The sequence below is a fragment of the Fragaria vesca genome, linkage group LG1, assembly GCF_000184155.1.
Source record: "Fragaria vesca subsp. vesca linkage group LG1, FraVesHawaii_1.0, whole genome shotgun sequence".
Taxonomy (NCBI): domain Eukaryota; kingdom Viridiplantae; phylum Streptophyta; class Magnoliopsida; order Rosales; family Rosaceae; genus Fragaria; species Fragaria vesca.
Genome location: NC_020491.1, coordinates 800,904 through 814,802, shown reverse-complemented (window position 1 = coordinate 814,802; position 13,899 = coordinate 800,904). Strand labels below are relative to the sequence as shown.

General features: G+C 36.8%; 2 protein-coding genes across 2 annotated transcripts; both read left to right on the top strand.

The window, feature by feature from the left end:
* The first annotated feature begins 2,293 nt into the window (after window positions 1-2,293).
* On the top strand, window positions 2,294-6,399 carry LOC101313453 (reticulon-like protein B21-like). The gene is made up of 9 exons (XM_004288664.1): window positions 2,294-3,497; window positions 3,584-3,646; window positions 3,746-3,848; window positions 3,929-4,003; window positions 4,117-4,261; window positions 4,385-4,454; window positions 4,771-4,836; window positions 5,811-5,933; window positions 6,023-6,399. Exons 1-9 carry the CDS (start codon window positions 2,294-2,296, stop codon window positions 6,187-6,189), a joined length of 2,016 nt encoding a protein of 671 aa, XP_004288712.1. The 3' UTR covers window positions 6,190-6,399.
* Window positions 6,400-8,039: 1,640 nt separating this feature from the next.
* LOC101311893 (RNA polymerase II C-terminal domain phosphatase-like 4-like) lies at window positions 8,040-11,833 on the top strand. Its single transcript, XM_004287076.1, has 9 exons — window positions 8,040-8,122; window positions 8,354-8,526; window positions 8,661-8,746; window positions 9,281-9,396; window positions 9,785-9,965; window positions 10,123-10,412; window positions 10,831-11,016; window positions 11,095-11,133; window positions 11,266-11,833. The coding sequence occupies exons 2-9, from the start codon at window positions 8,354-8,356 to the stop codon at window positions 11,587-11,589; spliced, it is 1,395 nt and encodes a 464-aa protein (XP_004287124.1). The 5' UTR covers window positions 8,040-8,122; the 3' UTR covers window positions 11,590-11,833.
* Window positions 11,834-13,899: the final 2,066 nt, after the last annotated feature.

Sequence of the window (13,899 nt, the reverse complement as noted above, 5' to 3'; positions counted from 1 at the left end):
CCAAAACTATTCTGTCAAGGTTTTCTACCATTAGTTTTTTCTGTAACCAAATCCCCAGAGGCTGACCTCTGATTAATGTTTACTGTTTTCCCAATTATATATGCTGCATTGAATAATAGATGCAAGAGTTGAAAACACTGCAGTAGTATTACTGTATTCAAATTTGCTTAGGCTTCTTCCACTCACATGATATATATGCTTCTCTTCCTTTTTCTTTTCTTGTCGTTAGTTTTAACCTTTTATATTCTTCAAAGCAATAACAGATGAACAAGTGTGTAGTGTCGGTGAGTGTTTTTCTAGAGAGAGAAAGGGATGCAGAGAGAGAGAGAGATATCGGTGCGTCGGTGACATTGAGTTGAAACTTGAAACTTGTCGCCGTCTGAGGTCTGAGACTGAGTGTATCTCTACTACGTACGTACTACGTATGAGATTTGGACTCGCATGCCGATTCTTAAATCAGGTTATTACAATTGCCACAAACCAAAGAAGGTTATGATCGAACTCCGATCCATATTTAGGAAGAAACTTATGTAACTTAACTAGTGCTCGCAAACAATTCAGAGGAATCTTCTGTATATGTGTATCTCTATTTTACGTAAATCATTGTGTACGTGAATCATCTTTTTTTTTTTTTTAGGTGTGTTCGGGAATCCTTCTCGATGAGCAACATCAGTCCTCAAAAGCCAATTAATCATTCGCAGGGCCCTTGTCGATTTCAATCTATTATTCAGATAAATTCATTGTATGATCGATCCTCCTAATAAGTTGTGCACATTATTCACATATAGAGCCACTAATCCGATCATCATGCAATTGCATTATTCTAGTGCATGATTCCAAATCTGCATCTTCTTCAGCTAAAATAATAGCTTGCGTTTATCCATATGCGTCTTTCACGTACTAATTGGAAGTGCCAATTATGCGTAATAAGCTAGGCTGCATGCGTTAACAACATTATGATAGTTAGAGGGAATAAACCATGTCACCAAAGCTACACTTATATAATACTAACCTACCTCTAATTATGCTTGGCAAAGCAATTTATAATCAAGTAGCACTATGATTTTATCAGCCTAGCTCCCAAAAGTACTTAGTGGCTTTCATATATGCAGCTTCCAATTATAATGTAGGTGATGAAATTGTTTTAGAAAAACAAACCCCATCTAATTAGGGCAAACTACAATGTTAATAGGCAATAGCTGACAATAGAGTCAATCCTTAATTAGTTCTATATAGAACCGCAGGTGCTGATATAGATAGATCAAGTAGCTACTGTCATATATATGAGCAAACTATGAAGGTTCCTAATACTCATATATCCCTTTCGGCCTTTCCCTACTTATCCAAGTAGCTAGAGAAGAAAAGGGAAAAAGGAAAAAAGAAAAAGAAGCAAACTTTGCATATATATGGAGCAAAGATGAACAGGATCACGTTAACACCTTGAACACAAAAGCTGGAGATGAAGGTGTTTGCCATTATTACCTGAAACTACCTCCGAAAAATCACCACACGCTACCTTCCAAAACCCACCTCTCTCTGAAATTAGGAAGCTAGCTAGGAAACGTTTCTGATCTTCCATTTGCATGTGAGGCTGGCTTGGTGAGGTTGATGACTTTTTGGTTTGCATCGGTCATGGTGTTCATAGAGATCCTCCAACACAAAAGCTACATTAGGGAATCAAATTCTGGCCATCCTCCCCAAGAAAAAAAAAAAAAAAAAAAAAAAAAAACAAAAGAGATCATCCTTAACACATGCCCTTTATATCCCTAATCATTCAACCACACCATATACGTGTTCATCTCACCTTTTCACTTTTACTTTCTTAAGCCACACTCAATATATAAACGTTCGAGTGTGATTACTGTACTAATATCGTTACAACTTACAACTTGATCAAACTAATGTTATATCTAGTTTGGTGTGTGCAAACAATTAAGCAGTCTAATTTGATTAGTTATCAAATAATTCAATTCAAATTGTGAAATGGTAAAAACAAAGAAAATAGTTCAGTAACATCATTACATATTTTTTACCACGGCAGTGTCCAGCTAGTGACTCAGAGTCCCTCCCTTCTTACAAATACCACAATTTTCCAGTACTCTCTGCTCTCTTTGCTTTTCCGGAGGCAAAGGGATCCCAACTCTTTTCCCCCCACCAACCGCCATTTCTTCTGCTTAAAGCTTTCTCTTCCATAATTATTCTTACTATCTCTATGTCCCATTGTACTCATTGCAAGCTAGAAAGTGAAACAGAGAGAAGAATCACCTGCCAATAAGGTAGAAATATAAAGGCAATGGATGTGGGTAGAAGGAGATCAGATGCAGCAGGAGTACTCAGAACTGGGAACAGTGTGGTTGCAGGGTCAGTGTGGGAGAGCAGGATGAAGCTTGATGAAGTCAGAGGTGGAATTAAGGTCTTCAATGGTGATCAGGAGAATTCTGAGGAGAGTAGTAGTAATGGTGTTGCTGCAACAACGTTAACTCCTCGCGCAAAGCTGAAGAGAGATCAGTCTCTCAACAATGGCAAGAGAAAGACATGGAATTCTGGTACAGGCAAATCTGAGTTGAAGAGTCCTGATGAGAAGTGTAAAGAGTTGAGTGTTTCTGTTGATGGGATCAAGAACAGTCCGACTCAGGTGAGGTCTGTGAGGAGGATTAGATCTGAGGGAAGCAAGGAGAGTCAAAATGGTGTTGCTTCAAGCCCTGTTGGGAGTAGGAAGACAAAGATTGAATCGGTGAGAAGTGTCTGTGATTTGGGTAAGGATGAGGGAACTGAGAAGAATTTGGGTCAGTTGAGGAAGGTGAAATCAGAGTCAATAAAGGGGAGTGATTCTTCTAGCAATGCAATTCAGTTGAGGAAGGTGAAATCAGAGTCGAATAAGGCCTCCCCAGATGAATTAGATGAGGGAGTTGAGAATTGTGTTGAGGTGATTGAGAAAATCCCAGTTGAGGAGGAGATTGGAGAGTGTGAATCTGATGAGAATTGCAAGGAGTTTGGTGTGTGCAAAGAAATGGTGATCCCAAGCAATGTGGATGTGGTGAAATCTGATTCAGCAGAATTGGTGAATGATGTTGCGGATCATGATGAAGATGGTGATGAAGATGAAGAAGATGAATTGGAGGAAGAGGTGGATGAGGAAATTGAGGTTGAAGTTGAAAAGATAAGCGTTGATGTCAAGGAAATCAATGCACCAGTACTAGAGAAACCACCAGTTGAAGAAAAAGCTCCAGTTCAAGAGAGAGCACCAGTTCAAGAAAAAGCTCCAGTTCAAGAGAGAGCACCGGTTCAAGAGAAATTGAGGAAGGTTGTGAATGAAGTGAAGGTAGTGAATGAAGTTAAGAAGTTCCAATTATTTGACCGCAGATCAAGAAATCAAGAAGTGAAAAAGATTCAACATGTTCATCAAAAGGCAGAAACCATCTCCGTTGATCTGAAAAAACAGTCTCCTGTTATGAGACGTGCAGCAGTCTACTCATATGTCCCTAAACATACATCATGTAAGTTCTTCTTCTCTTGTAAATTATGTTTCTTTTTCTTCTTATACTTAGAATTGAGCCTGGATTGTTCTGTTTGTACTAATTAGATGCAGCTTCAAATGATCAGTACCATAGCTTCCCAGAAACACATAGCAAATTGCAAAGTTTAGGTGAGTTCTCATTCCTAATTTATTGAATTCCACTTTCTACATCAGTTTCTTTTTGTTCAAAGAATTAATTTTTCTGCTTTTTTGTTGTTGTTGTTGCAGTGGATTTAGTAATGTGGAAAGATGTATCAAGATCAGTTTTTATATTTGGAATTGGAACATTTGTGATACTATCATCCTCCTACATGAAGGATCTAAATATCAGGCAAGCAAAATCGCATTTGAAAAATGTTCTATCCCAGCTTAAATTCTGCTCTAATACTTGTTTTGATTCTTGGTCTACAGCTTCATTTCTGTGATATCATATATGAGCCTTGTTTATCTGGCTGTCAAATTCCTCTTCAGGTCCATAATCTGCAGGTAAAATTTCTTGATTTTGCAGCCATTATTATGAACATGTTGATATTAGCATACATTTCCCAGTTGATCTCTTTCTGATTCTTTTCCTTGCTTTATGGAAATTTTAATGTCAGGGGAGCTTATGAAATAGATAATGCAACCACTGTGGTGGGTGAAGAAGAAGCAATTTGGTTTCTCAAACTGGTCCTGCCTTACTTGAATGAGTTCCTGCTCAAGTTTAAAGCTTTGTTTTCTGGTGACCCTGCCACCACTATTAAGGTATGATTCTTTCTTCTTCCTCTTACTTTTTTCTAAATTCATTTTCTCTTTATCTATTTATTTTTCTGCAAATAAATTAAAAGGATATAGACAGATGATCATACATATTGTATATATTGGCAGTTAGCAGTGCTGCTCTTTGTTTTGGCCAGGTGTGGCAGCTCCATAACCATTTGGACAATGGCCAAAGTAGGTAAGTTCCACTTTCTCTTTACTCTTTTTTTATTTAAATTGAGAATAGAGATGAAAATTGCTGAAGTTTTAGAGCATCTTAGAGTCGTATTTAAGGACATTTCGCAAATAATGATCAATCTAACGACTCTAATTGAGAAGTGTAAGATAATTAAAGTGAAACAGTAAACGTAATAATGGGGAGCTTCTTCCCAGCAGCCAAAGCCAAAACAGTGAGACAACACTGTAAAATTCTCTGTGTCTCCCAGTATGAACCTTCTTTAACTTTTACACTACTGAGTACTGACACCCCTGCTTGGTTGTGCTAACAATGACAGGCTTTTTCGGAGTTTTTACCGTACCGAAAGTCTGCTCTTTGTATTCTACCCAAATAACAATCTACGGTAAATTCCTTGCAATCATTTTCTCTGTTACTTCATCATGCATACCATTATCACAATTTCACTGCATCAATTTGTACACTGTTATAGTTAGCTGCAGCACTTTGTGTTTGACAAACTTACTGTCAGCTTTGATCTTTTTACCTAATGTGGCCCAACGTAGTACCAGTTGGCCCATCATTATTTATTGACTGATATAACGGCTTCATTAGACTGGGTCTGGATCTGATGGGGCCCAAGTTAATCTGACCTCATACATTAATGATGTGTAGGGTCATTGAACTAAAATTAACATTACGGCGGATCACAAGATAAAACATTAGGATTCGGCTGTTATACACATTTGTATGACATACATCAAGATGTGAGCCGTCTGATCGTTTAACAATTTAAAATTCAAGACAATCGGACGGCTCACGCCTTAATATATATTATACACATATGTATAGCAAAAAAGTCCAAAACATTGAGGCTATTGTCGAGCATGACATTAAAGTGATTGGCGATCGAGTAATACATAATGAAAGTATCCGATGCGAGTGAAATTTCATATAAAAAGTTTCTTCACATTTTCCCATTATGAGTAAAATATTTTTATTTTTACATAATTACCACTAGATAGTTTCGCCGAGTAATCGGGTTGACATCTATTTTCTCCTTGCTCATTTTGACCCAATAACAGTAGTTAGTGACTTAGTGCCCCTCACCATAATTTCACTATGGTTATCGTCCAATGTGGGCTATAATTCACAGCCTGTCATTTTCAATTTTTGAGTGGGATTGGTCGAGAGGCCACAATGCTAAATGGGGTATCTGATGGGTTTATGATATGGCCCAATAGGTCTATTCTTCCTTTTAGTAAAGTAGTGAATAGATGAGAAGACAGCTGAAATGAGCTGATGCCTAATATGTTCTAGCTAGCTATAGTGATATCTAGCTATCAGATGTCCTAATGAGTTGGTGTACAATACGTGAAGCTAAATTTTGGGTTCGACGGTTTCGGGATGCTTGGGACTCCTGCACCCACAAGAGAGCAGTGACCATTGCAATATTTCTACTAGTATGGAACTTATCTTCAGTCGGAGCGCGAATTTGGGCAGGTAAGCAAATCCAAACCCTGGTAAATGTTTCAGACATTTGATTGTTTATTTACATTATGTATGTGATAACGAAATTCAAAATGTTGCAGCGTTCATATTGGTGGTGGCGTTCCGATACTATCAGCAGAAGTTGGTGGCGGAGGAGTGGGTGGAAGATGATGTAGCAGCAGAAGAAGGAGCTGAAGAAACTTGGCAAGGAGAAGAAAGAGCCACTCCAGTTGATATTCATATCACTAAACAAAAGAAAGGATTCTAGAAGTATATACCCATATATCATATGAAATAATCTGCTCATTTGCCTCTTCTTTTTTGGGTCCCTTGATCTAATGTAAATATTGGGGACGTTGTTGATTCTGTCATACTAACAAGTCTTAGGACGAAATTGTGAGTTTGTGAACAATAATACTTCACATTACATATGTACCTTTACCTTTTACAAATATGAATGAAAATGGCAGTTGGTTGATTAACCCTCGTGCAAACCCAAATTCTTTTAGACCCAAGTTTATTTGTTTGAGCTTTGACAAACTGATTTTGTGATTTTGAAGACTAAATGGTAAATTAAGAAGAAGAGAAGAGAAGAGATGAGGGAGGGAGGACGATGACGGTGATGATAAGGATAATTATGAAGAGATCAGAAATGTGTAACGATTTGTTTTGAAAGTGAGATCGAAGTGCCTCAATTACCCTAAACATAATGTGAGTATGTGACTAATAATTTTTCTCAATACAAATCTATTTTAACAATTACGACTCCAATTATATATTTTGAGTTCTACATGAAAACTTAAACTTGAAACTTCAGAGTAAAGGTATTACATTTTGTAATCACCAAAGTCGTATGTAACCGAGAAATTTTGATAAATGACCAGTTTTAGGTCCTCAATTTGATTTTTAACCTTTTTTTTTATTAGTTAAAAATAACCATATAAAAAGACTAAAAGTCTAAATTACCCTTTTTAGAATTATATATAATTCATCTACCAAAACTCATGAAAATAAAGAGACTCTCAAGTTGCACCATCGTATGTTGTTGATGACAACATACTTGCAAAGCTCATATGTATACTGATGATTAAGCTGAACAAGACAACTTAAAAGTAAGCTAGAAAATAATTTGCTGTACATCTTTGATATAACAGACACTTGCATCATATATCTCAGATATTGTTCCATTTGCTACACCAGTACATATATATGTTTATAATGAAGAGGTTAAATCATAACAAAGCAGGTTTTCCCCTTTTTTGCAAATCATGGAGAGCTAAACAAGTCACAACTCGAAACAGTTATTTCTTCCTAACAAGAATTTCATAGCTAGCTGTCTCGACTAGTTTTGGCTGGCAAATACACTAGTTTGTTTAAAAAAATTCATAGATTTTCCAATTAAATCAGTAACCTTCATAGCAGGTTTCTCCACATAACAATCATATCACAAATGCCCAGATTATTATCAAGCAGATGAGGAATAATCTTAAGGCACCTCTAGTCGTCCTTTTGTTATCTTGATCGGTAAACAAGTAAAAATAAAACCTAATATATTGTATAAAAAGAAAAAAATTGTGTTCTCCCGCTCCATAAAATTTCAGAGCTTGGGACCTCGTAAAGATCACCATATCGAGGTCGTGTAGGATGTAGTTGTTTCAATTTAATTTAATCAGAAACAATTGTTTTATTGCAAATTGTTGCATCAGTGCCTTGGATGAGTATGAGAAGAATAATGAGGAGAGCGGAGTTGTAACTCGTGAAAATTCAGAAATGTAAAAAGCAGGTTTTAATAGGGTAGTTAAGATATTTGATCTCTCTGTATGGTCATTTTTCAACTAATAAAAAAAAGGTTAAAATTCAATTTGAGGACCTAAACAAGGTTATTTCTCAAAATTTATCTATGTAACCAAGTTCTAACTCATGATTTCATGTCGATTACATATAGCAATTAATGAGTTTAGGATCACAATTTTTTTTTTTTTGAGAAATAACAAAAAGAAAATAAAAAATATCGCAAAACGACGTCGTCTCACTCTGGATTCTAACCCGCTTTTCTTCCGGGGTCCGGTACAAAAAGACCCGCTTTCAGTCTCCTCCTAATTCTTCTGTGTTCTCTCTCAAAGCTTCAAAATTTGACGAGCGCTTCCCCCAATCTCTCTCTTACAAAACGACATCGTCTTGCTCTCCAACACTCTCTCACGGTACTCTCACTACTTCATCCTCATCCTTTTTTCTTCTTCTAATCGCTATCCTTCTTGATTTCATGGTCTCACCTCAAATTCGATTTCTAGGGTTTGTTTTTTTTCAATCTCGTTGATTCTACATTGTATGTTGTTTCTGATTAGAAATCTTGATTATTTTTTCTATTATGTCGATTTTGTGGTTAAAATTTGTTAATGTGTTTCAGTATTTGATTGCCTGAGCAATTTCAGATGAGTCTTGCCGAGTCTCCGGTGCACTCTTCCAGCAGTGATGGATTTGCTGGCTTTCTTGAGACGGAACTGGAGTCAGGCTCTTCGGAGTCGTCACCGGATGAGGAATGTAAAGCAGCAGTCGGTGATGATGATGGTGGCAGTGAATCCAGTGATGTTGAAAGTGAGAGCAGGTTTGTGAATTCTCTTTGTTTTTTCGTGTCCGATGCTGTGTGAGTTTTGATCAGATGTTGTAATTTGTGTAAATGTGTGTGTGTTGAGGTTCTATTTGGAGGAATTGAGATACGATTTGTGACTTGCATTGCAGGGTAAAACGGAGGAAGGTAGAGAATGTGGAAATCTTGGAAGAAGCCAATGCGTTGACTTCGCAAGCAGTCTCTGAAGAAATTTCAGGTAACATTTTGATCTCTTGACGTTTTGATTTGTATGCAAAGCTTTTGCTGTTGCCTTGTCTGTTTTGATGTAAATGTTGTTTGGTGGCACTTTGAACCTTACGTTCTAGAACATATATTCTTCACCATGCTTGAGTTATGGTGATGAAAAAGTTTAGTGTTCTAGAGGAAAAGTCTTAAGAAAACATAAGAAGACAATTTTTTTTTTTCTTTCTCTTTGAGAGCACACTATTTGGGAAAAACATGACTTGAAACTATCCAAAAGTAAATGTAGAAAGTATTCGGGTATTAGTTTGGGATTCATCCCCACAAAAATGAATGTATTTGCTTGTGTGTGTGTGGTTCAGAAAGCATGAGAGTTTATGTCTAATGATTATCAAGTTTTGATTGCTTTGGGCACAGGATATTACAACTAATGAACATCAAGTTTTAATTGCTTTTGATACTATAATCATATCTATCACGGTACTTCTCCACCTGAGGGGATACAGTTACTCTTGTCCTGTTTACGATCATTTCTTGGAATTATGTGCAGAAGCATCTGGAGTGGATGATTTGTGTGCACATCCTGGATCTTTTGGAGATATGTGCTTTCTTTGTGGCCAGAGGCTGATTGAGCAGTCTGGTGTGACATTTGGGTACATACACAAGGTATTCCCCTGGATGACTAGTTGAAATTTGAGATTTTAGAATGCTTTGGTTTATCAGAAGTGTACATGCATATGGTTTTCCATAATTTAGTTTGTACAAACACTATTCTTTCCCATTAGCTGTCACCTGTAATTTATGATATACTGAACCGTTCAGCAAAAACTTATTGTTAGTAAACTAACATATCCATTGGATGCATACGTTATTTGTATCAGTCATGTCTGACTTGTTTGATTTCCTAAGCACCTGATCTTTATATTGAATTTACTAATGAAATTTACCTACCCATTCCATGTATCTATTTCCAGTTGAATTGTACCTTATTCGTAGCTTATTTTACATTATCAGATATTGGCAGTAATATAGTGTGAAACATTTGCTTGTGCAGGGATTAAGACTTAATGACGGAGAAATCGACCGGTTACGCAACACGGACATTAAGAAATCGCTAAATAATAAGAAACTTTATTTGGTACTTGATCTTGATCATACACTACTAAATACCACCCTGCTGAATCATGTGACGGCAAAGGAAGAATATTTAATGTGCCCACCAGATTCTCTGCCAGGTATTTATGTGTTCTTTTGAAGTCTTTCTTCTTGTGTGGCACAGTGCTTCAGTTTGATGTTCACACATTTCTTGGTTGCTAGTTGGATACCTGTATATTTACCCTAATGAGTATTTACCTGAATCTTTTGATTTTGCTTGCAATATGATACTTTCAGATGTTTTGAAAGACAGCCTCTTCAGACTGGATTTTATGCGTATGATGACCAAGTTAAGGCCTTTCATTAGGACATTTTTGAAGGAAGCCAGTGAAATATTTGAAATGTACATATATACGATGGGTGACCGAGCCTATGCACTGGAAATGGCCAAGTTGCTTGATCCCAAAAAAGAGTACTTTGGTGATCGAGTGATATCGCGTGATGATGGCACCCAAAGACATCAAAAGGGTCTAGATATTGTGCTTGGGCAAGAAAGTGCTGTTTTGATATTGGATGATACAGAAAATGTAAGTTTTTCCTTGCATCACTAAAATTTTGTTTAAACAGTTAAAGGGAGCAAATTTGTTTAGATAGAATAGCATTCGACCCATGTCAAGCCCACCTAGTTATGTTGCCTCTCATTGAACTAGCTTTATGCTTAATGATTTAACATAATATATATGTTTACAAAACAAATGTTTAGAAAATGAACTTGTTATGGTAAATTTTATGTTTGAGTACACTGGCAATATAATAAACTCTGGATATGGTGTCTGAAACAGTTCTTTCTTTCTTTCTTTCTTGGGTGATATGATAGAATATCTTAAAAAGTCCAATTACTTGGTACAATTGAATTATGTTTCGGATACACCAGCTATCATTTTAATGACGTGTGACTTTTTTAATCTTCTAATTGGTTATCAATGTTGCTATCTGTTGTTGTAGGCATGGATCAAGCACAAGGACAATCTTATCTTGATGGAGAGATATCATTTCTTTAGATCTAGTTGTGCCCAATTTGGGTTCACATGTGAGTCTCTTTCAGAGTTGAAGAGTGACGAGAGTGAGCCTGAAGGAGCTCTTGCAAATGTTCTCGATCTTCTTAAACGAATCCACAAGATGTTCTTTTATGTGAGTGCATCTTCTCTTCTCTATTGATTAAATAATGTGATGTTGTTGTGTACTAAACCGTTGGCAACTATCTTGTAGGATCTGGGAGGCAATCTTGTAGATAGAGACGTGAGGCAGGTGAATATTCCACCAACTAAAGTTTCACTATTTTCTTTTCTTTCTTATGTTTGATATATATTGTTGGAGAGCTTTGCTTCTACTACTTTCAGTATTGACAATTATATTCATATGATACATGTGTTGTTGTAGGTTCTGAAAATTGTTAGGAAGGAAGTTCTGAATGGGTGCAAAGTTGTTTTCAGCCGTATAATTCCTTCAAAAGTCCTGGCTAGTAGTCATCACTTGTGGAAGATGGCAGAGCAGCTGGGAGCCATATGCTCAACCGAAGTGGATTCAACGGTGACCCATGTAGTTGCATTAGATGCTGGAACAGAAAAGTCTCGCTGGGCAGTGAAACATAACAAATTTCTGGTCCATCCTCGGTGGCTTGAAGCAGCAAATTATATGTGGCAAAAGCAAGCTGAAGAGAAGTTTCCAGTGACTGAAACAAAAATGGTAACTCATACCGAGTGATTTGTTAGTTTTAGGATATGACTAACCATGCCCTTGTTGTGGACAACTTTTAAGTTGGAGACAATTTCTTGGTAGATCTGTTTTGACTAATGTGAGTTTTGATGCTGATTCGACTAGAGCAGATTACTCTGAATTTGTATATAGAAACAGCTTGATTTGTCAGATAACAAGAACAGAAAGTTATGTTAAGAAGGCAGGTGGATGTTATTTCTGGCAACTTTTTGTCTCAGGAACTTATAATGAGAAGCCTCTGATCTGTTCGCATTACAATTCTTCTTCGCTATATCTGTTCAGTTTTACTTGGGCCATTGGGCCTTCAACAGTCTAGATGGGTACTCTAAACCTTTACTTGGGCCATTGGGCCTTCAACAGTCTAGATGGGTACTCTAAACCAATTCTGAGCTTTGAAAAGCTTTGAAAGTAAATCCCAAAGTTCCATACCCACAAGTAAATTGTTTATTAATAACTCACATTTTACATATGTCAATGAGGTTTAAAATCATGAAAATTGTCAATTAAATTTTTTAACTAACCAAAACACAGCTCATCCACATTATGAACGCGGCTTAGATTGTGCATTACCAAATAGTATACAACATGGTGATAAGGCATTTCTTTGGAACAAGTGTCAGCAGAACATGGCTCATCGACATTATGAACGTGGCTTGGATTGTGCATTACCAAATAGTATATAGCATGGTGATAAGACATTTCTTTCGAACAAGTGTCAGCATAAGCAGGTTTATCAATCGATCGAACAAGTGTCAGCCAAAGAAGTTGTTGCTAGTTAAACATAAAAATGAGATATAGGTTTCCCATCCCCATCAAACCGTCTTATATACACGATTCAAACCAAACATTCCACAGGGATGTTATATGAAGGGAGTGACTAGAAACTGAAATTGCCAAGACCGTTAGGTTTTGGGTTTTGGTTTTTATGGTTTGAGAGCTGAGACACATGTCGCTACTCACAGAACAAATGATGCTCTGTAGCTTTGGCAAACACAATTAGGTCGATTTCACACACACCTAGAGACTGAGCATCGTTCATTACAGTGACGCGTGGAGATGGAGGCCAAATAGTATATCCCGTAACAATTATTGTAGAAGACGATTCAGAGAGATCGATGCGTGATAGACTTGTCTTCCATTTCAGGATGATCTATCACAAGTACAACCACATGAATTCTCTATAAGCTTTATGATGATGGAGATCCCCATTCTCCAGCACATGAAAAAATGGAGCTCCCTAGACGAAAGAGAGAACATTAGACAGACCCGACAGACTTGTAAACTACGGTCTTTTCGATGTACGTTTTTGATTGGATAATGCAAGTATATGATAATTCTGGTAATGCTCTCAAAACTTCAGTTATCCTACTATATATACATACTAGTGATAAGCGACTACTGACCGGTTGGTAGTTAGTTTCACGCTCCTTTCCACTGAATATTCATACTTGCTTGTGTCATGCATGAGTAGGCAACCACTGAAAGTCGGAAACTAATACAGTAATACTACAGAATGGGATTTCGACCAATTATCCTGTCACTAAGATTAGAATGAAAAGATATAGAAGATCGAGGTTAATTGTGAGAGTGATCGAACTATGTTTAAGGCTATATACGGATGATGCAGGGTTAGGGTTTATCGATCCTCTATTGATCTTCTCCTAATAATCAAGTAAAACAAGTAGTTTCGAGCTAGACAAGGATTAGATAGGGTTAGGGTTTATCCCTATTTATCATTCCCCAGAAGTTAAATGTATGTAGCATTCTCTCATTCTCTACTCAAGTTTACTGATAGAAAGTTTGTTGTCGTCTGAGTCAAGTGTCCAAGCCAATTCATTCCATTCCAGCAAGCAAGAAGTTTCAAATTCCAAATAACCTTTGAAGACCAACCATGCAGTACTCCAGAAACTTATTGGATAGACAAGTCTGTAGCTGTCAAAATCGATCAGCTACCATATAATTGATGTAATATTACTCGACGTGGCAAGCAAATTAGTTCAGAAGAGAGTACTAGTGGTTGATGATGATATATATGGGTGTGTAGAGTTTGAACGTTTCAACTTAATTTGAGAATATTATTGAGGTTTCTAACTTCTAAGTACCAATAGTTAAGCAGATATATGGGTTTTAGCTAGGTTTTATCATCATATCGCATGTAGCTTGATGAATTGAAATCAATAATAATGAGAGGAAGTTTGAGTAATTGAGTGGCCAAATATGATAGCTTATCTAAAACAACGACTCGAGGACATAGATAAGGTATATTGTTATGACAATTTCTCTCCATGCATCCAGAAA

What these genes read in the sequence shown, in the direction of transcription:
- LOC101311893 (XM_004287076.1), top strand. Translation starts at nt 8,354, where the DNA reads ATGAGTCTTGCCGAGTCTCCGGTGCACTCTTCCAGCAGTGATGGATTT. An exon ending in AGTCTCTGAAGAAATTTCAG is followed by an intron (nt 8,747 to 9,280) that starts GTAACATTTTGA and finishes AATTATGTGCAG; the next exon opens with AAGCATCTGGAGTGGATGAT. An exon ending in TAGATAGAGACGTGAGGCAG is followed by an intron (nt 11,134 to 11,265) that starts GTGAATATTCCA and finishes GTGTTGTTGTAG; the next exon opens with GTTCTGAAAATTGTTAGGAA.
- LOC101313453 (XM_004288664.1), top strand. Translation starts at nt 2,294, where the DNA reads ATGGATGTGGGTAGAAGGAGATCAGATGCAGCAGGAGTACTCAGAACT. An exon ending in ATGAAGGATCTAAATATCAG is followed by an intron (nt 3,849 to 3,928) that starts GCAAGCAAAATC and finishes CTTGGTCTACAG; the next exon opens with CTTCATTTCTGTGATATCAT. An exon ending in TTGGACAATGGCCAAAGTAG is followed by an intron (nt 4,455 to 4,770) that starts GTAAGTTCCACT and finishes TAACAATGACAG; the next exon opens with GCTTTTTCGGAGTTTTTACC.